The following is a 25333-nucleotide window of genomic DNA, read 5'->3' on the forward strand; positions in this document are numbered from 1 at the left end:
TTTTCTGGACATTCTCCATTGGTGGTATACTCCTCAAGTAGATCTCTCAGCCTCCCATTGAACAGACAACTTCCAAAATTATTTTGTGCCAGAGTCCCAGATCCTCTGGTATGAAAGGTGGATGCTCTGTCATTCTCACAGAAGGGGATGTTTCTCTCTGCATTTCCCCTTCCCACTAACTCAGAAAGTTCTGCAGAAAATACAGCGAGACAAACCAAAAATTTTGTTGGTGACCCCTTTTTGGCCAAGACAGCATTGGTTCCCTCTTCTGCAGTTAGCCAAAGACAATCATAAGTTACCTCAAAGGATGGATCTTGTCACTCAATGCAAGGGATCTCTTATCCACCTACATTTAACAACTCTGAGCCCAACTCTGTGGATGATAGGCTTCTGATCCTTTTCAGACACCTTTATTTCCTGAGGACATGCTTCTACTCCTGCAGGTGGCCAGTAACCCAATACTAGAAGATCCTACTTGTCCAAATGGAAGAGGTTCTGTCTGGTGTCTGAAGAAATGGCTAGATCCATTTTCAGTAGTCATTTCCCTAGTTCTTTGTTTGCGTTAGCTTTTAAAGGCCAGATTGGCTTACTGTTTTGTTAAAGCCCACCTATCCATCATTTCTGCATGTCTGCCTCTATTTCCTCCTTTTGCTTCTAGGTTAGAGGCTAAGCTCTTTCTTAAAGGTATCCTTCACATCAGACCTCCCAGGAAACCTGTTCCCCCCCTCCCTGGAATTTGAATTTTGTACTGGAAAAGCTTACTTAGGCTCCTTTTGTGTCTGCAGTCTAAGCTTCTTTAAAGTTTGCACATGGAAAACTATTTTGCTGGTAACCCTCATCCCTGCTAGAAGAGTTTCTGAGCTTCAAGCCTTAATGGCTTACCATCCTTTTCTCATCTTCCACAAGGATAGGGTTTCACTCCTCACTAACCCCTCCTTCATCCCTAAAGTGGTCAATGACTTGTCCCTTAACCAGTCTATTCATCTACCTACCTTCTTTTATTCCCTCAGAGTTCTAGTGAAAGGGTGCTACATACCTTGGATGTGAATAGACAACTCAGATTTTACCTAGACAAGACCAAGTCCATTAGAAAATTAGAGCAACTGTTTCTCCTTTCATGCCAGGTTCTGGGAAAACCTGTTTCTAAGCAAACTATTTCCAGTTGGATCTATAAGGCCATTTCCTTCTGCTATGTGCTACATGGAAAGACACTCTTAGTCAGTAAAAGCTCATTCCACTAGGGCTGTAGCTTCCTCTGGGGCCTTCTTCAATGGTCAGGACACTGTCCGTATTCTCGACTGTCCCCAATAAACATTACAAGCTGGATACTATCTCCATACATATACACACACACACACACTTTTTTATTTTATTTTTTTTTACTTTTACAATAAAGTTTCAAGTTTTCATAACCTATAAAACTACAACACTGCAGTGGATGGTAATTAATAAAAAAAATGGATGCATAGGGTAAAGTTACTGTTTCTCCAGCCTGCGGTCACAGTCTGAGGCAATGAACACTGTAAAATATGAACACAGCTAGAAGGAAACTCAGAAAAACTCCAGCATCAGTCACCTGTACACAGACATGCTAATGTTGACAAATACTCTAGAAGTAGGTTCTCCTGTACTACACAGTGCTAATACAGACAGCTGCTCACAGTTGCCCCAGAAGTAGGTTCCCATGGTATGTACATACCAATGCTGAAGGAGGCAGTGTGTACAGTTGCTCCAGAATTATCTTTTTCTGGTGCTGTACAGAGCAGTCGAAGCATATGGCACTGTGGTGCTCCCAGCTACACAAGAACATTTTCTTGATGATGTACATAGCAATGTTGAGGCAGGCGATGCTCACAACTAGTCCCAAAGTACGTTTTCCTGATGTACGTAGCAGTACTGATGCAGGTGGTGCTTATAGTTGCTCTAGAAGTATGTTCTCCAAGTACTGTAAATAGCAGTTCTGATGCAGGTGGTGCTCACAGCCACTCCAAAAGTACTTTTTCCTGATGTTATACATAGCAGTACTGATACAGGTGGTGCTCATAGTTGCCCCAGAAGTATGTTCATCTAGTACTGTAAATAGCAGTGCTGAAGCAAGCTGCTTCTGTGCAAGATTCTCCATCTGCTGTACATGATAGGGTCGATAGTCGGGGACTACAACTGAAAAACACACTCCCAGTAATGTATGTACAAGGTGCAACACTTATCTAATTCAGAAGTAAGCTGTCCTGCTGCATGCATTTATGCTACCACCAGTGCAGATCACAGCTGACTTGGTGGCAGGATATTCTGTTGCTCTGCAGTAGTACTGATGCAGACAGAACTTGCAGTTGCTTCAGAAGCAAGTTCCCTACTACTAGCAAAAATGGTGCCAGGTTGCAGTATTGTATCTCACCCTCCTTCTCCCCATGGTTAATACTTTTCTTAGGGTGATATTTTCTTTTACCTGCTATCCTGAGGGTGGTGTTCTGACTGGGGCATTCATTTCTGAGGATGGTATGTGCAGATGTCAGTTTTATGGCCTATGTCATACCTTGCAGTAGTTTAGTCTTTGGTATACTGGCCGGACATTTGCGTTGCCTAGTGTTATGAATACTGCAACTTGGAAGAGAAAAACATCTATGGTAATGGTAAGATTTTACACAACTGTTCTATATATGTATGTATGTATATACATATATATCTATATATATATATATATATATATATATATATGTATATATATATATATATATATATGTGTGTATATATATATATATATATATGTATATGTATATATATATATATATATATATATATATATGTATATATGTATATATATATATATATATATATATATATATATATGTATATATATATATATATATATATATATATATATATATATATATATATATATATATGTGTATATATATATATATATATATATATATATATATATTGCTCCTTTTATGCTTTATCTCAAATTCTTGAGTTAAGAGGTTAAGACTATTTGGTTTACAACAGATGCAATGCTTTTTGTCAGCATGCCTACATACTCTAGCAAGGAAACTTTAATATTAATTTTAAACCATAATAAACAATATACATTGTTTTGGTAAAGGCACCATTTTTGTAGTGTTCTTAATTTGAGAATTTGTCCAGGATGATGACTGTTGCGCCTGTAGCTACTCTCATGTTGCTCTAGTGTTGATAGTTTTGTGTCAGGCATTTTTCTAGCATAATAGTGTTATGACTCTTTGATGTGATAGAGGTTTCAGTTTTGAGTGTGTATATCACTTGCCGCTATAGTTCTTCCCACCATACTGCTCAAACCTCTAAGAGCTAGAAATTTGGAGAAAGTAATAAATAATGGGGGACAAAGGCCCAAAGATAGGGACACTTTTTAAATATCGCTCTTGCAAACTTAGAAAGTTAATAGAATAAGACATATTGCATAGCACAAATTTTCTGAAGGGGTTGAAATCTATAACTCGTATGTCTGCCATTATTTTCTGACTTCAGCCTTCAGTGATTTGGCAGTGAATTGCCAGAAAACAATCTTATGAGACACAGACCAAAAATAAGAGGCAAAACTCTGGACAGTTAAGAGGTATGATTCCCACAAAAAATGCGTTTTTATCAACACTGTGTCTGATAAGGCTATATGCGGTGCATGAGTTTCATTGTACAGAAATCATAAATTTTTACTGTTCATTTTACTTTGTTTCAGGTTGTCCTCCAGGAGCCAGGCCACTTATTAAAAGCCACTCCCTTGATCCCCAACCATGCTGTGACCATCGAGAGACCCCACAACGCCTTCGATCAGACCCTGGACCCTCCATCAGTCCAAGCTGCAACGGAGCCAGTGAGGAGCCGGTTTGCTCTAAGCCATCCTCTTGTAAGAGACCCGTTGGGCCCAAACCACAAGGTATGGTGCATTATAACAGGGATTGTCTTGATTAATTTGCACAAAGAGGACTTCACTGCAGTATTTTCCATCCACAGCTTTGAAAGCCAACATTTTTGGCTGTAGTATATAGTAATGCGCAGCCTATGCTCTGCTGACTGACTTTTTCTTCTCCCTCCAGTTAAATTCTAATCACCATCAAATATGTACTTTTTTTTTTAATTGACTGGCAGTATTTGTAGTATTTCTTGAACTCTGGTGAAAAATGTATGCAGATAGCGATGCTTAAATGAGATACTCCTCAGTTTTGATGTGTACCACATCATATGGTGTCAGGCATTTTTGGAAGTTGTTCTGAGTAACTTTCAATGAAAAATGAGCTATGATTATCACATAAACTGTCTTTAAGATTGTTTTAAGCAAGTGCCTCATTTACATTTCCACTTTTGCAAGTAAACTCTACCTTATGCTCTTACATCATGATATAAACACAGGGAGAACTCCAGGGACGTACACTACCAAAGTTCATGTGAATATGATTGATGCCCCTATAGGTTCATATGTTCATAGGTATTTAGGCTAACAACCACAAGGGCCTTTTTAAGCCTAGCCATGCATCCCAAATCTCTGACAAGTACCATCATTAAGTTCAGATTAAAGCGATAATAAGGGATGTGAAACACCATCCCATGAGCTGTATTAGAGTATTTTTTCAAGTTCTCTGTATTTTGGCATTTGCTTAAAATAATGAGTTTACAAAGCTTCTAATAAAGTAGTAGCTGTTCATTTTTTGGCAAGTTACTTAATGCAGTTTTATAGATGCTTGCTAACTCATAAGGTAGTACAAAATGTTTTGTTTTTTAATTCGTGATTTTTAATCCCTTGACTGCTAACGATAAAGACTTCTCTGATAGGGCTTGAGCCTTTTTGCTTTCCCTTAATAGGTGTACTGATACAGGGACTGGGGCCATCATCCACACAGCCATGAGGGTGATGATTGCCTCTATCTGCGCCCTTGATGTCTGCCTGCACAACATATAGGGAGGTGCCCTTCATCACAGCTGGGTTAGTGTGGCTTAACTCCCACCCTGCCCAAGATGAATGCCCATAGAAGGTCAATATTCCCTCTTCTCACTGTAGCTAGGCATTCTTGTTCCATCATAGGTTCATAGGTCCATAGGTTTATACTAGGCTAACTGCCCTAGGGCATTTATAAGAGTAGCCCAAAGTTATGTGGCTTACGCCGCCCCTTATGTTAGAAATACTGTGCCCATTAGTTTGTTGTGCCTCTGTCCAGTAGTGACACAGAGATGATTCCCGGGGTAAACCTACGATCTCCCATCCACCGGTCAAGATTTCTCTTGAACAGAGCCAGTGAGGTGCTCTGCCTCACATGGACCGGGATTTTATTCCACAGCATGGGGAGTCTCTGGGTGATAAATCTATCCCTCCAGCACGTCCTATTTATATCCGTGCTAAGGTTTAAGTCTCTTGCTCTAGTGGTTTTGGTGGATTTTGATTTTTTGAGGTGGAGCATGTCCATTAATTCCGGGTTGGTCATGGCCTTGTATGTCAGGCACAGGTCACCTCTGAGCAGATGGTATGCAACTGAATAGAGTTGGAGTCTCTTCAGTCTGGCAGCATATGACAGGTTTTGGAGTCCCTTTATCCTTTTGGTGAGGAACTTTTGGGGTCTCTCCAATTGCTGCAGGTGTCGGGTGAGATACATCCCGAATGGGGCATTGTACTCGATCATTGGTCTGATAAGTGAAGAGTATAGGGGAACAATGACCTCACTTGATCTGGATGTGAAACCCTTCATGATCAGGTGGGCAATGTAGAAGGTCTTTCGAACCACTTTAGCAATGTGAGTGTCAAACGAGAGGCCACTGTCAACCTGGGTCCCCAGGTCCCTGATAACCTCTTCTGTGCTTAGTGGGTTGCCACCTATATGGTAGCTTGGGGTTACCTTGTTTTTCCCGAAGGGTATGACTATACACTTTTTTGCGTTTAACTTCAGGCCATGGCTCTGGCACCAGCTATCAGTTTCCGTGAGACCCCTCTGAAGGATGTCTGTGTCCGATGTACTATCCACTATGGCACCCAGTTTGCAGTCATCCGCAAACTTTGTCAGCCATAGTCCTCCTATGTTTGCCTGTACTTCTGAGTAGATGCCGAACAATAGGGGGCCAAGGACTGAGCCCTGTGGGACTCCACTTGTAACCGTCTTGGAGTCTGACATAGCTCCAGCAACTATAACCCTGTGGGTTCTGTCCTTAAGCCAGTTTGCAACCCATCTTGTGACATATGGGTTTACATTTAAGCTGGTAAGTTTCTCTATAATACCCGAGTGGGGTATTGTGTCGAAAGCTTTTGCAAGGTCAAGGTAGGCTGTGTGGACTGCCTTTCCCTCATCAATGGCCTTGGTGACTGTTTCGAAGAAGTCGACCAAGTTCAAAAGGCAAGATCTGCCCTTGACAAAGCCAAACTGGGTTGGGTCCAAGGTCTGCAAGTCCCCTATGTCCTTGTTTATGAGTTCCATTATGATCCTCTCCATAGCTTTGCAGACCAGGCTTGTTAAGCTTATGGGGCGGTAATTACCAGGGTCCGTAGAGGCACCGCCTTTGTGGAGTGGGACCACAGTTTCCGTACGCCACTGCTTGGGCACATATCCTGTGGTGAGGCTAAGATTAAACAGCTGCCTTATGTGCGGGTTTAGTTCTTCATTGAGTTCATGTAGCACACAGCCGGGGACACCATCCGGTCCCATTGATTCTGTGTTTTTAGCTTTAGAGAGAGCAGCTTTCACCTGCGCATTTGAGATGTCTGGGAGGCTACTCTCAGTTGGGATAGTTATCTCTCCTTTTGCCGCGGAGAGGGGGGTGAAGTTTGCGCTGAACCTGTCTGCCAGTATGTTGGCAATGTCTGTGGGTTCAGTCATTTTCGTATCATTTTGGACTAATTCTGAGCATATCTGGGAGTTTCCACCCAGGTTTCTGACATAGCTGAAGAAGGCCTTATGATTGTCTTTTGAATCTATGGCAATTTTTCTCTCAAAGTTGGCCTTGGATGATTTTATGAGGGATCGTAGTTTCTTGCTAGTGCTGATCAAAGATGCCTTCCCTTTTTGGGATTTTGCTCTATCATGTAATAGCTTTCTCCTCTTATTGTAAAGTTTGTTTATGGCTGGGGACCACCAGACTGGACGTTTGCCCTTGGTGGAAAGAGTCTTGGTTTTATTTGGGATTGCCTGATCCATGCAGTCCTGAAGGTGTTCATAGAAGGCATTTGTAAGGGCTTCCGCAGCTTGGGTTGTGGTTTCCATTGGCTCGGGGACCTTGAAGGATACCACACCTGTCTTGAGTAGTGTGAAGTTTGCTTTAGAGAAGTTCTTCACTGTGGTATTTTTTGTTTGGGGTGGGGGCGGGATGTGGATTTCTAGTGAGATTAGTTTATGATCTGATCTCACCAATGAGGGATATACTTCCGGTGTGGAGCATTTTGTCCCCATGTTCGTGATGATGAGATCTAGTATATTTTCTCCTCCTGTGGGGATGGTGACTAGTTGTTCCTTGGCATTTGAATTTATGAACTCCAGGAACCTTTGGGCTAGAAAGTTTGGGCTTGAGTAATGTTCCCAGTCTATATTCGGGTAGTTGAAGTCACCCAATATGATGGTGTTTGGTGATACATTTATACCCTCCAGTGTCTTCAGGAAGGCTGTGTGGGTTTCCTGAGTTTGAGAGGGTGGCCTGTAGCATGCTACAAATTGTAGAGCAGTTTTGCCTATGGTTAATTGCACCTGGATGGTTTCCGATGCTTTGTGCGTAGCCACCAACCTGGAGGTGTGGGTATCCTTGATGAATATGGATACACCCCCTCCTTTTGTGGTGTGGTCCGGGTTTTGGGGCCGGAACACATGATATGAGATGAAACCTGATAGTGCCGGGGTGCTCTCAGGAGCCTTGAACCAGGTTTCAGTCACAGCACAGACATCGATGTTCTCCCTGAGAAGGGCCTCGAGTGCATGCATTTTGAGATTTAGACTCCTGGCATTGAGCAGCATTACCCTTAGTTTCTTCACGTTTTTGTTTTCTAGGGTGGTAGGTTTAGAATTTGAGCCTCGCCTAAAAAAGGCACTATGGGGGTGGCAAGAGCCTTAGCCAATATCCGGAATCCCAGGGGTGACAGGTGCAAGCCGTCCTTTGCGAAGCAGCGTGGCTTGTCGAGCATGTCATCCCAGGCAGACAGGCACTGGATCCCCTTTGAATGACACCAGAAATTAAGCCAATTGTTAAAGCTGATCATCTTGTCACTATATTGTGGCATCATTCTTGGTGAAGGAAGGATACTGCTCAGGGTCAGGGTCATACCTGCCTGGGCTACATAATCAGAGAGCTCCTCTATGTCTCTTTTCATGTAGTCCAGGGAGGTACGTCTCAGGTCGTTCACACCAGCATGGACAATGACTGTGTCATACTTGTACTTACCGTGGAGTGACCTGAGTGCTTGTGTTATGTGGCGGATTCTAGTGCCCGATAGGCAGCTTACCGTGACCTTCTCCTTGTTCAGCCTGGTGAGTGGGACGTCAGTGTGTCTGACTATAGAGTCACGTATGACAAGTATGTTTGGTGATGTATTTGGCCTTAAGGGCAGTGACTGCTTTGCACACTGATTTTGTTGTTTATGTGTTGTTTGTGTGGTGTATCGAGTTTGCAGTTGCTTGGGTGTCTGCTTTGGAGGCCTCTGCTGTTTAGGTAAATTTTTACTCAGAGCCTCCGAGTATGTCTTAGTGTGTTTATGTGTTTGATTCAGTGGTGTGGTTGAGTTATGTGAGACTGGTTTTGTGGTGTGTGTAGTTGCCTTCTCCTCCTGCCTGGTCTTGCCAGTCCTGAGTTGAGAGAGCTCAGCCTCCAGTTTGGCTAAATAGCTGCATCTCTCGCAAGTGTTAGTGTTACGTGGGAGGAGGAGTGGGTTGTCCGTGTACATGAAGCAATTGTAACATTGTCTCAGAATTCCCAGATTCACCAACTGGGCAGGAGAGGATGCCAGCATCTGACCCTTCGACATGCTAGAAAGATTTATAACAACAACAGTCAGTTTTATCTGTGGTTTGAAGGTATCTGAACTTGCAGGCTCTCCCCTCTGTCCATTGTGGCTGCTTCATTCCAAGTGCAGGCTATAGAGGCATTTTTCCCTGCCTTAGTCCCACTGCCAGTGGCTGATGTAGGCACCACATCACCACAAGTTATCCTGGGCTATTCCCCTGATGGGTGCATTTTTTCACAGACATGCCCCTAAGAATGGCCTTGGGATACCAAGCTTATGTTACCTGGTCAGTGTGGTCTCCATTTATGTCTCTGTTTACATTGGACCCTTAGCTTACCAGGAACAGCCGCATTGTCCTTCACTCTATGAATGGGCAAAAAGACAGCTGCTGCTTTCTCATATCCTCCCTTGCTGGTTTAAGTACCTGGCCATTACTCAAACTCTGGTTATCTAGGTTGTAACCAGGGCTTTGTATCTCCATGCTACATAGTTTGGAGAAAATTTTAAATCATAACTTTAAAAGCTGAGCGTTATGCTGCAGTTCTCCTTTTGTTTTAAGTGGAATCTGAAACAACTTTGAGTGTTGCATGCTATTTTCCAAGACTAGAAGCAAATGTCTGTGCTGTTTTAATGACTCCTGCAGCAGTGGCCGGATAGTATTTGTATCACTTATCACGGTAACTTGTACTTTCTCTCCAGTAAGCACTCTAATGCACATGCATTATTTCCATTTGTTTGCAAGACTGAAAGACTCAAACAATATTCTCCATGTTTTTCTCTCCACCTGTTAGTTGCTTTGGACTGTTGACATGATGAGTAATTTTTTATGCTGTTTTGGTCATATCAGTGGCAGAAAAAACAGATCTAACGGGAGCAAAAGAAAAGAAAATCCTTGATAGTTTTCAGTCACTGTTTGCCAGTACTTCAGGATGTTTGTGCACAACTTCATGTAGCTGTTGAACACCATGTATGTTGTTTTACTTATGATAGCAGAGTGAGATATTGGTGCATCTTTTGTTTTTGGGATGTTTAAACACTTGTGACCATAAACCACCCTGTCACAGTTTTGTGGATATCATGTCATTGTGATGTGATTAAAGACAGTAAATGTGGTTATACAATACCAACTAGATGACCGTATAGTGAATGAAAATGTTGGATCAAGGTAGGGACCACTGGAAAGTTGTCTAGCATCGCCAGATGTTGGTCCTCAAGAGGTGAACACTGTAAGCTTTGTGACCAATGGCTCTTACTTGCATTAACAATTTCAACTTTAATTTCAAGTTTTACCATCAATCACTCTAACTATGCTATTAAATGTGGTTAATGTGATTGCATATTATGCAAAAATTACATCATTAACGTCCGTAAGTGGCTCTGAGGCAGAGCAAACCCAGTGGATGTGGTATACTGGACTTCAACAAGCTCTTCCACAAGGCTGTAGAAGAGTTCAGTGTGGAAGCTAAAGGACATGGCAGATGGACTTAGGTTGGTAAGGCAGACAGGGAAGTATTTGGTAAATAAAAAGACTGATGAAGAGTTGCCCAGTGAGAAGCTAATAGTCAGTGGGGCAGCACCATGTTTGGTATTAGGGTTAGTACAGTAATAAGTGATACTAGGAAGCAAGAATGATTCGTTTGTAGGACATAAACCTGGGGGGAGGTGAGCTAGTAGCACACGAGACTTGAAAACACTTGTGGTGGAGGTAGAAAGAAACTTGGAGAAGTGCAAAGTTTGCAGTTCATAGAGGCAATCAGAGGAGTTTTGACTTGTTTATTGGCTGGCAGAGGGGCTGTAAAGTTTTCTTTTTTTTTTTTCCTGTTCCAATTTTATCCTAGTAATGCATCCAGAGGAGCCAAAACATGTTCCTGAGTGTGCAAAGCAGAGAACCATTTATGCACTGGATTCCAGTCTACTACTAGTAGGCTACACACACATACTTGCTTACTTAATTTTGGGCAGTTTAGAGGATCATCAGTTTGCCTATCAAGATGTCCTTGTGATTTGGGAAAAAAAACTGAAATCTCAGTGTCAACCCATATGGGCACATTGGAGACATGCAATACACTCCAGCTTGGAACCAAACTAAAAGGCCAAGCATTGTGAGGCAGCAATACTAACTGCTGCAACACTGTGCCAAATGTGTCCGCAGAAACCTGCAGAGGAAAAAGGAAAGGAAATTGATCATCCCTGCCAAACTTGTCATGCACTGGAATGTGAGCACACTGTAGTTTAGTCATGTACTTCAGTGTCAGCATGCTGTTGTTTAATCATGCACCACAATATGAACACAATGTAAAAGTACACTGTAGTTTATTCATGTATTATAATGGGAGCACAGTGTAAAAGCATACTGTAGTGTAGTCATGTGCTACAATGTAGGCATGCTGTAAAGCATGCAGTAGTTTTCTATGTACTACAGTATTGGCATACTGTAAGACACATTGTAATTTAGCGTACACCACAGTTTAGTCATGCTGTAAGACACACTGTAGTTTAGCCATGTACTGCAGTATAGGGATAATGTAAGGCATGCTGTAGTTTAGCCTTGTACTATGGTATACGGATACTGTAAGGCATGGTGTAGTTTATTTGTGAACTAGAGTTTAGGCAAGCTGTAGTTTAGCAGTGCACCAGAGTGTAGGTGCACTGTACTTTAGTCTGGAACCAGAGTGTAAACACGCTGTACTTTAGTCTGGTACCAGGGTGTAGGTATGTTGTACTTTAGCCATGCACCAGAGAGGAGGCATGCTGCACGTTAGCAGTGCACTAGAGTGAAGGCATGCTGCACTTTAGCCATGCCCCCAAGTGGAGGCATGCTGCACTTTAGCCGCGCACCCGAGTGGAGGCACGCTGCACTTTAGCCGTGCACCCATGTGGAGGCACGCTGCACTTTAGCCGTGCACCCGTGTGGAGGCACACTGCACTTTAGCCGTGCACCCGAGTGGAGGCACGCTGCACTTTAGCCGTGGACCCGAGTGGAGGCACGCTGCACTTTAGCCGTGCACCCGAGTGGAGGCACGCTGCACTTTAGCCGTGCACCCGAGTGGAGGCACGCTGCACTTTAGCCGTGCACCCGAAAGTGGAGGCACGCTACACTTTAGCCGTGCACCCGAAAGTGGAGGCACGCTGCACTTTAGCCGTGCACCCGAGTGGAGGCACGCTGCACTTTAGCCGTGCACCCGAGTGGAGGCACGCTGCACTTTAGCCGTGCACCCGAGTGGAGGCACGCTGCACTTTAGCCGTGCACCAGAATGTATGCATGCTATACAGCATGCTGTAGTTTAGTCATCTACAGTATGAGCACACTGTAAAGCATGCTGTATATAAGGCTAAAAATTGATTGATTACTTGGCAAGAAATGTAGATCTGAAGGAACAGATGTCATTCTTCTACTGTACAGGATGCTTGTAAGGCTCTGCATGAAACAATGCATACAATTCTAGAAGCTTTACTAATGAAATTATATCAGATTCGTGGGCAGTATATGGGAAAGGGCTACTGAGATGATGAAATGTAATGTGTGAATATGAAGAACAAATTAAGGCACTGGTGATATAGACTTTGGAGTGATGAAAGGACAGTGAGGGCATGTGTGTTTATATCATCAATGATCATATGGTGGAGTTCAGAAAGAAAGACTGATGGAGAGGGACTGCAAAAGGCTGGAGGGGTAAAATTTGTTTCAGATATAAGCAGACAAGGTAGTGGGATCCTGGAATGAATTTTGTGTGTGTGTGTGTGTGTGTGTGTGTGTGTGTGTGTGTGTGTGTGTGTGTGTGTGTGTGTGTGTGTGTGTGTGTGTGTGTGTGTGTGTGTGAGATGGAATAAATATTAATGGTGAGAAAGGTTCAACTGAATATGGGACAAGTGGAAAACTGGAAGGGGGTGGGGAGCGCAGATCAATGGGGATAGCTACAATTGGTTAGACTTGGATCATTGAGTTTTTCCTGCCTTCTGTTTTGCAAAGTTGTCCCCTGTGCTCCAAAAATTGTCTTGGTATTTGGGGGATTGCGTCCCATGTAATAATGTCTCATCCGTGAGTGTGTGCTGTTATCCATTAACTGCTAATGAGTAGTTGTAGTAACTGATTAGTAAAACCTAGAAGAAAAACGTAGCCAAGCTAGAGTTTTCACTCTGTGATACCCTAACCTCCTGTAATAGAGGCCCATGGGATATGCAAATGACCCCTCAAGGATATCAAGTGTTTCAGCTATATGGCTACTGAATATCCATGACTTTTTACTTTTTCTTTGAGTCTTTGTGGATACATTCAGGTCAGTAAAACCAAACCCCACTAGCTGTGGACATGTACGCTTCAGCCTTCTTATGACCTTGTCAGTACAGTATAAGTGAACTGTTTGGCTATACTTCAGAAACACAGGGTCTTTACATCCAGTTGATGTCCATAACCATTAAGGTGTCTGCAAAATATCCCGACTAACATCCAGACCCAAAAATTAAAAAGGTCGCACAGACAAACCAGTTAGAAAAAACACCAAGAAAATCTTGGCAAAGATATGAGTTTTCAATGTGTGATATCTTAAACCTCCCATAACAGGGACGTGCACTGCCTCTCTTGTAAATTTCAGGCTGCACCACTGTCAGATGCAGTATTCATGCCATACTTGATTTATCCCAGAGCAATGGAGAAAGAGAGTGAGAGAGAGAGAATGCAAGAATCCTTGTCTATGGAATTTTGCTGTTTTGTAAAAAAGTTAGGATTGTTGCTGTTGGCAAAAGAATTCTCATTGAAAAGTCCTAGACTGTTAGAAACTGGTGACAATGGCATTGATGCCCATGTGAAATATAAAATTAATCCAGGAAGCCACATGCTAATTAACCTGATGGCTGTAGTCAGAAAAATGTGAAGATCCTTTGGGAAGGACTTGTCATTTTTATGGAAATTTAAATAGCACTTGGATTAGAGCCAGCATGATGTTTGTACTTAGAAGGACTTGCCAAATGAACATAGTCCACTTCTATGACTTGGTCACATGTAGACTAGAATTGGGGGTAATAATGATCTTTTCAGATTAGAGCATACCTGTTTGATTGGTTCCTCAGATTAGATTATACCTGTTTGATTGGTTCCTCAGATTAGAGCATACCTGTTTGATTGGTTCCTCAGATTAGAGTACATCTGTTTGGTTCCTCAGGGTAAAGCATACCTGTTTGATTGGTTCCTCAGAGTAGAGCATACCTGTTTGATTGGTTCCTCAGATTAGAGCATACCTGCTTGCTTGGTTCCTCACAAAAGTGTTGCTAGCCCAACTGGATGAGTTGAAAATAGCAAGAAAAATGTGGAAGCAATAGATGCATGGCTGGGATATGCATACAACAGTTGATGGTTCTGAGGCTTTTGTAAGGGTCCAGAAAAGGGACAAGTGATACACAGTAGAGATTGGTTAGGGGCCCTGTATTCATTAATGTATTTATGCCTCCCAAAATGTCATAACTAGAGAACAGGATCAGTGTCTTTCAGATTACATCAAGAGTGGGGAAGAATGCAGAGGATGGAGAAAGTAAACTAGAAATGTTACATGATCAGAAAGATGACAGTTATTTCATGTCAGACAAAAGTAAGGTACTACTGTTAAGCAACAACAACTTTAGAAGTATTTACAGACTGTAAGTGGTAGGGCTAAAGGAAACCAAGCAGGAAAAGTGGTTGGTATGCTAACAGCATTATTTGACCCTGTTGCCCAGAGTAAGGTCTGCATCTCTCCCTAGAGACAGCATATCAACCCCCCAGCTCCCCCTCTCTTCAAAAAAAATCACTGTTTCAACAAAGTTCGGGAGCAACACATTTGTGTATAGGGATCTTGTGGCCAACCATATGATTGTTTCTTTAAATGTCTCCAGGAGTTCAAAACCAGATACTAGCTTGAACACTTATCAATAAAGATAGAATAGTGTACTGGGAGAGTTTGGGGAGAAAGTTTAAATTTCATCTTATTTGGTTATTGGAGCTAGGTACAGCATAAAATTATGTCTTAAGTGCAGAGATGGCACAGGATATTACTCAAAGAGCTGCAAGAGAGAGGGGATTACTAAGCTTTACCAAACAGCTGATAAGGTTGGTAGACGCATTGTCATCTGTGATTATGATGCTTTAGAGATGTGTCTGGGCAGCTACTGCTGCATGTACAGTCATTACAAGGGATGCCATGCTTAGAACCTAGCACCTTCTAGTAAGTGTGAGAGGATCACTTTTAAATGCTTCCCTGAATAGAGTGAATTTCTTTAGTCCACATTTCCAAGAAATATTTAATTAACTCAAGGAGAAGGAAATGAATTGTGTAAACCCTTAGTCCATAGATGCCCAGAAAATCACTTTAACCAAACAGTATCCTTCTATTGGAAAGAAATGTGGGAGGACTAATTCAGGAGGGAAAGGAATTCCCAAAAAAGAGGGAAAGGACCAGAGCAGACAACACAGCCATAGACAGGAAGGTGTGTGTACTAGACTAACGACCACAAGGGAAATCCTCTTCAACAAATGATGGCCCCTCCATTAGTTCTATTTTCTTTCCTGCATTTATTACATCAAGCTTCCTGGATGAAAATGTCTAATAGTACGTAGACAACGGAGTTGTCTTGACTTTTGACCAGATCGTGATAGATGCTGTTAATGTACACTACAAAATACAGTTCTGACCATTTCTACCCGTCATGGACATGTCACCATACCATAAAACCAGTTGTCTCTGGATAAACCTGTCTTGTTAGTTGCTGAACTGCAGAGCCATAGAGAAACTTTTTTTTTTTCTTTTTTCAGAACAAGACGAGTATTAGAGAACTCAAGTCACTCTGGAGAGAGACTATTCCTTTACCCACCATATTGCTTTTTATCATGAAAAAATTCACATGGAGACAGTCTTCCATTCCGAAAAAAAAAAAAACAAGATTTTGAACCATTTTGTCCTTGGGTGGGCTTCTTCAGATTGAAGTTTTCCTTTTTTTTTCAGTGGCATGCAGAGATGTTTCTAATTCAGGAAACCAGGGTAATGGGTTAGCAGGTAATAGAATCACTTTGGTAGCTAAATTTTAGGTTGGGCAGAGTGTATAGGAAAAATCTACATGAGTCTTGTAAATATATTTAGTGCCTCCTTGCTAATGTTAGGAGTTTAAACAACAAACTGTGATTTTGAGACTAGACTCATTAATGAAAAATATGACTTAGCCTAGTACCTACCTATGAACCTATCTGCCTGAAGGCATTTATACGCCTAGCCGGAATGTGTTGGCTTTTGCCGCCCCCTTAGATTAGTTCCCTGTGCCTCTGTCCAGCAGTACCATTGAAGTGATCCCTGGGGTAAACTTTCTGTTCCCATCCACTCATCAAGGTTTCTCTTGAAGGTTAGCGAGGAGCTCTGCCTAATGTAGATTGGAATCTTGTTCCAGAGCATGGGAAATCTCTGGGACAGGAAACTATCCCTCCAGCACGTCCTGTTTATTGTTGTGGTGAGGTTTAGATCCCTGGAGCATGTGGCTTGAGGGGATATGGGTTTCTTTAGGTGGAGCATGTCCATCAATTCAGGGTTGGACATGGCCTTGTACGTCAGGCAGAGATCACCTCTGAGTAGGCGGTATGCAACCGAGTACAGCTGGAGTTTCTTCAAGTCGAGCTGCATAGGGCATCTGCTTGAGGCCAGTGATCCTCTTGGTGAGGTACTTCTGTGGTCTTTCCAGTTATTGCAGGTGTCTTGTAAGGTACATCCCAAATGGGGCATTGTACTCTATTGTGGGTATGATGAGTGATGCATAGAGGGGCCCAATGACCTCTTTCATTCTGGATGCAAACCCTTTTGTGATTAGGTGGGCCACATAGAAGGATTTTCTAACCACTTTGGCAATGTGATTATCAAAGGAGAGGTTACTATCTACTTGGGTCCCCATATCCCTTATTATGTCTTCTGTATTTAGGGGGCTACCACCTATGTGATAGTTTGTGGGTACTTTGTTTTTTTCCAAAGGGGATGCACTTTTTGGCATTTAGCTTGAGGCCATGGTTTTGACACCAGGTATCTGTCTCAGTGAGACCCTTTTGGAGGATGTCTGTGTCAGCCGGGGAGTCAATTATAGCCCCTAGTTTGCAGTCTTGTGTTTACTTGGTCAGCCATAGCCCTCCTGTGCTTGCTTGTACCTCTGAGAAGTATATGCCGAACAGGAGGGGGCCTAGGACTGATCCCTGGGGAACACCACTTGTAAACGGTTTAGAGTCAGACCTAGCTCCTGCAACTCTTACCATGTGGGTTCTGTCCATGAGCCAGTTTGCAAACCATCTCGGGATGTAGGGGTTGATGTTCAGGCTGGTGAGCTTGTCTATAATACCTGAGTGGAGAATGCTGTTGAAGGCCTTTGCGAGGTCTAGGTAGGCTGTGTGGACCAACTTTCCTTTGTCTATAGCCTTGGTAACTGTCTCAAAGAAGTCCACCAGGTTTAGGAAGCATGATCTGCCCTTAACAAAGCTGAACAGGGTAGGGTCCAGTGTTTGGATGTTCCCAATGTCTCTGTTAATGAAATCCATGATGATGTGCTCCATAGCTTTGCAGACCAAGCTAGTCAGGCTTATAGGGCGATAGTTCCTGGGGTCCGTTGAGGCTCCACCTTTGTGGAGTGGAATAACCATTGCTGTGTGCCACTCTGTGGGCACATGACCTATGAAGAGGCTTAGTTTAAACAGTGTGTTTAGGTGAGGGTTCGTGTAGGACGCAGCCTTGGACACCGTCCGGTCCAATTGATGCTGTGTTTTTTGCTTTGGAGAGGGCTGTTTTAACCTGAGTGTCTGTGATTTTAGGGGCACTACATTCCTCTGGTATAGTTATGGGCCCTTTTGGGGGTGAGGGGATGGTGAAGTTTGCACTGAACTAGTCTGCCAGGATGTTGGCTATTTTGGTGGGTTCAGTGTATTTTGTGCCATTCTGCACAAACTCCGAGCAGATCTGAGAATTGCCACTTAGATTCTTGACATAGCTAAAGAATTCCTTGTGGTTATCTTTGGAGTCCATAGCAATTTTTCTTTCGAAGCTAGCCTTGGATGATTTTATGAGGGAACGTAGTTTCTTGCTGATACTGATCATGGATGTCTTCCTTTCTTGAGATTTTACCCTTTTCTGCACTAGTTTCCTCCTCCTATTGTATAGCTTGTTTATGGCAGGGGTCCACCAGACTGGTTTCCTTTTCTTGTGACTCTCTATTTTGTTTGGGATAGCACAATTCATGCATTCTTGTAGTTGCCTGCAGAGTGCACTAGTAAAGGATTTTGCAGCTTGGACAGTGTTATCCTTCAGCATGGGGGCTTTGAAACTTCCCACCTCGTTCTTAAGTAATGTGAAATTTGCTTTTGAAGTTTTTCACGGTGGTTTCTTTGACCGTGGGTAGTGGCAGAATGTGGATATCCAGAGTGATTAGTTTATGGTCAGATCTAACCAACAAGGGGTTGACGTCTGGTGTGGAACACCGGTCGCCCATGTTGGTGATGACCAGGTCCAATATGTTGTCACCTCTGGTGGGGGTGTTGACCAAGTTCATCCAGGGCATTTGAGTTTATAAATTCTAGGAAATGTTGGGCAAGGGAGTTTGTACTTGAGTAGTTCTCCCAGTTAATGTTTGGGTAATTGAAATCACCCAATATCAGGGTGTTTGGTAGGACCTTTATGTTTCTCAGTGTTTCTTGGAATGCGGAGTGGTGGTTCTGGGACATGGTGGGTGATCTGTAGCAAGCTATAATTTGAATAGCAGTTTTGCCCGTTGTTAGTTGCACGTGGATGATCTCTGAAGCATCGTGCTGTGCCACTAACCTGGAGGTGTGGGTATCCTTGATGAATATGGATACTCCCCCGCCTTTTGTATTTCGGTCCGGGTTTTGTGGCTGAAATGTATGGTATGAGTTGTAGCCTGGTAGTGCTGGGGTGCTCTCTGGAGCCTTAAACCAGGTTTCTGTTACTGCACATATATCGTTTTTCTCCATACTGAGGAGTGCCTCGAGTGTGTGCATTTTGAGGTTTAGACTTCTGGCATTGAGTACATTACCCTCAGTTTTTTGTTACTTGCACTATTTACGGCGGTGGGTTTGTCTTTTGAGCCTTGCCTAAAAAAGGCATTATGGGGATGGCTAGAGTCTTGGCCAGTATTCAAAAGCCTAAGGGTGACAGGTGCAAGCCGTCTCTAGCGAAGCAGAGTGGCTTGTCGAGCATGTCATCCCAGGCTGACAGACACTGGATCCTCTTTGACACCAGAAGCTTAGCCAGTTGTTGAAATCGATAATTTTTTCTCTATACCGTGGTATCATTCTTGGTGAGGGCAGGATGCTACTCAGGGTCAGGGTCATACTGGCCTGGGCTACGTGATCAGAGTGCTCCTCCATGTCTCTTTTCATGTAGTCCAGGGAGGTATGGCTCATGTCATTCACACCAACATGGACAATGACAGAGTCATATTTGTACTTGTTCTGGAGTGACCTGAGTGTTTGTGTTATGTGGTGGATCCTGGCACCCGAAAGGCAGCTAACAGTAACCTTCTCCTTGTTCAGCCTAGTGAGTGGGACGTCAGTGTGCCTTACTATAGAGTCCCCTATTACTAGTGTGTTGGGTATGTTATTTTGCCTTAAGGGCTATGATAGCATGGCACACTGGTTTTGTGAAGTATGTGTTTCATGGTTTGTGTTGGGGGGTGGAGGTTGCTTGGATGTCTGCTTTGGTGGTCTCTGTTGCTTTTGCAGATTTTTATTTAGAGCCTCCGAGTATGTTTTCATGTATTTATGTGTGTTTTTTGCCAGTGTTGGTTTCATAGTTCTATGTGAAACTGGTGGTGTGATGCAAATAATTCCCTTCTCCTCTTGACTGCCTGGTCCAGTCTTGGGTTGAGAGAGCTTAGCCTCCAGTTTGGCTGTATAATTGCATCTCTCTCGCATGTATTAGTGTTTGGTGGAAGGAGGAGAGGGTTGTCTGTGCACATGAGGCAATTGTAACATTGCCTCAAAATGCCCAGATTCACCAGTTGGACCAGAGAGTACACCTGAAACTGCCCTTTGGACATGCCTGGATAGGTACAGTGAACTGTTTTACTGATTGGCTGTTAAGGTCGAATAGAGAGCCTTGTCCTTCTCTACAGTATAGCGGGGGGTCTAGTGCTAAGGTTTATTAGTGCTTGCTGTTAATTTTGAGCAAGTGCCGGGATGAGAAGTGAATGGTTTGAGCGCTTAAGTTGAAAGTTTGTTTAGTTCCAAGGGAAAAATTGAAGAGTAGACTTTGTGTAGCCGGGAATAGTTATACCCTAGCTGCCCGGCGAGCAAAACCGCACAAATGCGTGTTTTATAGCAGGGAAATGAGAGAGAGAAATTAGCCCAAAATGGCCAATAAACTACTAATTGCTGGGCTGAAACCATTCCTCCAGGGACAGATAGGCTGCTCAAAGCTCCCTGTCTCACAGTGAACAGAGAAACTTCCTTCTATCCAAGTAAGGTATGAGCAAACACAGAATCTTGTAACACAGCCCTGAATTCAGCACTAACCTGAAAACTGGACTATACTACCTTAGAAGGGCAGGAAAACAAGTATTTTTTTTTCAGAAAATAAAGCAGATGCAATCAAAAAAACACTTTAAATGCACAGAAATGGCTATCACACTTGAGTGTGTAGCCTACAACAGTTAAACAGGTAATTTAAACACAAAAACAACTTTGTTAAAGTGCAGGCAGTAAAATAAGTTCAATATGTAGCTGAAACAAGCTTTTTAAATCACAAACACTAGAAAATCGGCATTTTAGAAATGATAACTGAGTTTAGTAATGAAAATACTCCCTGTCATTTGTCTTGTGTACAATAAGAAGACGTTGAGTTTAGGTGTTTATTTAAGTAGTTTGTTGTATACAAACACAGGATGGATGTCAGGGACATTGAACTTAAACTATCTAACTAACTAACTTACTGACTACATACATGCATGCTATCACCCTGGTTGCTCACTCAAAATGGCACTCTTGCTTGCACTTGCTCAGTACTTATATGCACATGCCCACTGAGTGGAATGCTTCTTAAAGGTACATCACACACACTGATCTACATCCTCCCTCTTTACTGAGCTGTCTCATATAAGCAATGACATTTCAATAGGCATGCAATTATGCAGACACTAATAAAGAAAACAGCAGTCATGTCCAGGTTGCTGTGCATCTGGAACTAGGTTTCGAGATGCGACCTGATCTCGTAACATAATTGTTAGGACTGGGTTTAGCAACAGGAACAGTCACTGGGGAATGTTCTGCTTGACGACTCTCAACCATTTTCTCTGGCACAGGGATTGCTGACTGAATGTCCTCTGGAACAGGAATGAACATTGGACAAGTCTCTCTGAATACTAGAGTCTTTGTCATAGGCAAGATGATGTAACACTGGTAACAAATGCTTCTGATTTGATCTGAATTCCATTCCTTGCGATTCCACAAGCTACAGTCTCTGCTGTTGACAAACTTTTCACAAGTCCGATGCAATCAAAACCTTTTGACATCTGCATCCTCACTATCTCCCGTTTTTGTAAAAAAAGGAGCGGTTTGCTGGTTGTATCATATTAAGACTTCTAGGACAAACACTTCAACAGTTGGGCTCTTACTGCTTTGCTGTTTTTAGCACATGGAACAAATAAATAACTGCTGATTGGTAATGTGGTTCTGGTTTGTCTCGACAAAAGTGTCTGGGCAGGTGAACCAAGATGATTATCACTAGAAATGACCAAGATGATTATCACTAGAAATGTTTCTGAGATTTAATAAGTTTAGAAAAATCCATACATGACAATACAGATGTTTTTCTAATAGCTGTTTTGCACATTGAACTGCACGTTCAACCAGACCATTTATTTGAGGGTATTCAGGACTACTCATAATATGAACAAAGTCCCACACTTCTGCAAATTTCTTGAACTCCTGGCTGGTAAACTGTGTACTGTTGTCTGAAGTAACTCTGTGTGGACTACCATAGACAGAAAAATGTCTCTAACTTAGTAATGCCAGTACTGGAAGTTAGGTTGGGAAGTAGGTCAGTCTCAAACCAATTTGAATGAGTCCACTAACACCAAGTAACTTTGACTATTCCACTCAGATATCTGTGGCTACTGTCAACCAAGGTGTATCGGGAATATGGCTTAACCAAAGTGGTTCTTTTTGTTGATGCGGCTTTTGTACTATTACATACTGAACAAAATGAAAGTACTTTCTCTATCTGCTGACATAGAAGGCCAAAATACAATTCCTCTCGCCCTTCTTTTGGTAGAATCAGTTCCTGGGTGGCCATGATGCCAGATCTTAATGTACTCTTGTTGTAAGGATTTTGGAACAATCACTTTAGGACCTTTCATGATGATACCATTGTCTGACAAATCTCATCTCTGTATGGAAAATACTGCTGCACTTCTACTGGTAAGCAAGAGTCCTTTGAAGGCCATCCTCGACTGATAAAGAGGTTTTGCTGCTGGAGAACTGGATCTGAAGCTGTGTACATTCTGAGCTCATCAAAATGTGTGGAAGAAAAAATTCTCACTTCCATGACCCCAGAATCAAGAAGCTCATTGTTTTGTTGTTCTGGGCGATCCGAATAAGGTATCAGCAAGGTAAAGAAGTTTTGCTTTTGTGTAAACAAGATTGAAATTGTACTTCTGCAGTTTGAGCATCATGCATTGCAATCTGGCAAGAGCTGTATGCATAGGCTTTTTCAAAATAGTAATAGGAGGTTGGTGGTCAGTTTTGATCTGGATAGGTAGACCATAAATATAATCATGAAATTTCAAACATGCAAACACAGTGGCCAAAAGCTGTTTTTCAATATAGGCATACATCATATTGGTTTGGGTAAGAGTTCTCAGAATAAATGCTACTGGTTTACCCTCTTGAAAAATGACTGCACCTAGACCAAACTTTTAAGTATCACAGGAAAGAGTAACTGGTTTGTGAACATCATAGTAGCTGAGAGCTGGTGGACTAGCAATTTTCTGATTCAGGACATCAAATACCCTGGTCGTGGCATGACCATGACCAAATTACATCTTTGCGTGTCAACTCTCTTAGCAGTGCTGAAAGTTGGCTTAAATCTGGAATGAACTTTTCTAAATAGTTGACCATGCCAAGAAAACGTTGGAGGGCTTGAACAATGTCTGGAGTTGGCATCTCGAGTATTGCTGTTTGCTTGGAGGGATCTGGTCATAAGCCTGAACTGGTAAACAAGTGACCAACATAAGTGACTTCTCGTAGCCTGAATTTGCACTTCTGAGGATTCAGCTTAAGGTTCACTTCACGTGCTATTTCCAGAACTTTTCTGAGGTTTCTGTCATGTTCAACTACACCATTGCCTCCTACTAGAATATTATCTACTGTAATAGCATATGGATAGCCTGAAAAAATTTGCTCCATCGCATGTTGAAAGACCTCACTGGTAGAATTTATTCCAAATAGCATTCTTAGAAATCTATATCTTCCAAATGGCGTACTGAATGTGGTCAACACTGAAGATTTTCAATCAAGCAAAATTTGCCAAAATGAACTCTCTGCATCTAAGACAGAAAAAAACAGTGGCATTTGGCATGAGGGCAGCAACCTCTTTGACTGTGTGTATTGGATGATGAGGCCTTTTCATAGGTTCATAGGTTCATACTAGGCTATCTGCCCTGGGGCAATTATAAGCCTAGCCCGATTCTGTATGGCTTACGCCACCCCTTGATTTGAGTATACTGTGCCCTTTTTAAGGTTTAGTTTACTGTGCCTCTGTCTAATAGTGACACGGGAGTAATCCCTGGGACAAACCTACGATCCCCCATCCACTTATCGAGATTCTTCTTGAAGAGATTCAGTGAGGTGCTCTGCCTCACATGAACTGGAATTCTATTCCAGAGCGAAGGGAGCCTCTGGGTTATGAACCTGTCCCTCCAGCAAGTTCTATTTATTTCTGTGCTGAGGTTCAAGTCCCTCGAGCATGTGGCTCTAAGGGATTTAGATTTACTGAGGTGGAGCATGTCCATTAATTCTGGATTTGACATAGCTTTGTATGTCAGGCATAGATCGCCTCGAAGTAGGCGGTATGCAACTGAGTAGAGCTGGAGTTTTTTTAACCGAGCAGCATATGGCATCTGTTTGAGACCCCTGATCCTCTTGGTGAGATACTTTTGGGGTCTTTCTAATTGCTGCAGGTGTCGGGTAAGGTACATCCCAAAAGGGGCATTGTATTCTATGATGGGCCTGATGAGGGATGAATAAAGGGGCACGATTACCTCTCTTGATCTAGATGTGAAACCCTTCGTGATGAGGTGGGCTATGTAGAAGGTCTTTCTAACCACTTTGGCAATGTGGTTTTCAAAGGAGAGATTGCTATCAACTTGGGTCCCCAGGTAGGCACATTGTTTTTGCCAAAGGGTATAACTATACATTTTTTGGCATTTAGCTTTAAACCATGGCACTGGCACCAGTTATCTGCCTCTGTGAGACCTTTTTGAAGGATGTTTGTGTCAGCTGGAGAGTTGATTATGGCGCCCAGTTTGCAGTTGTCTGCGAACTTGGTGAGCCATAATCCTCCCACGTCTGCCTGTACCTCGGAAAAGTATATACCGAACAAGAGTGGTCCAAGGACAGAACCCTGTGGGACGCCACTTGTGACCGGTTTCAAGTCTGACATGGCTCCAGCAACTCTCACTCTGTGGGTTCTGTCTTTGAGCCAGTTTGCGACCCATCTTGTGACATAGGGGTTTATATTTAAGCTGGATAGCTTATCTATGATACCCGAGTGGGGTATTGTGTCAAATGCCTTTGCAAGGTCCAGATAGGATGTGTGGACTACCTTCCCTTCATCTATGGCTTTGGTGACTGTTTCAAAGAAGTCAACCAGGTTCAAAAGACAGGATCTGCCCTTGACAAAGCCGAACTGGGTAGGATCTAGTGTCTGTAGGTCCCCAATGTCTTTGTTTATGAGCTCCATGATGATCCTCTCCATAGCCTTGCAGACTAAGCTAGTCAGGCTTATGGGGCGATAGTTTCCAGGGTCCGTAGAGGCTCCACCTTTGTGGAGTGGGACCACTGTTGCTGTACGCCATTCTGTGGGCACATATCCTGTAGTGAGGCTGAGATTGTATAGCTGTTTTATTTGAGGGATTAGTTCCTCTTGTAGTTCATGTAGGACGTAACCTGGGACGCCATCTGGTCCCATGGAAGCAGTGTTTTTTGCTTTGGAGAGGGCAGCCTTCACCTGAGCATCTGAGATGTTTGGGAGGCAGCCCTCTGCCGGGATAGATACTTGCTCTTTGGGGGAGGGGAGAAGTTTGCACTGAACCTGTCTGCCAGGATATTGGCGATGTCTGTGGGTTCAGTGTATTTTGTGTCATTTAGAATCAACTCAGAACAAGTCTGGGAGT

The 25333-nt window shown here is 42.8% G+C and overlaps 1 protein-coding gene across 1 annotated transcript in view; it reads left to right on the forward strand.

Moving 5' to 3' along the window:
- The window catches only part of FGD1 (FYVE, RhoGEF and PH domain containing 1), an 854635-nt gene that overhangs the window by 261080 nt on the left and 568222 nt on the right, over window positions 1-25333 (forward strand). The window contains exon 2 of the mRNA XM_044089056.1: window positions 3713-3910. Within this exon, the coding sequence (XP_043944991.1) occupies window positions 3713-3910 (198 nt within the window). The remainder of the gene's footprint in view (window positions 1-3712; window positions 3911-25333) is intronic.

Source organism: Protopterus annectens, chromosome 12.part0, assembly GCF_019279795.1.
Source record: "Protopterus annectens isolate FY-2018-M chromosome 12.part0, PAN1.0, whole genome shotgun sequence".
NCBI lineage: Eukaryota > Metazoa > Chordata > Ceratodontiformes > Protopteridae > Protopterus > Protopterus annectens.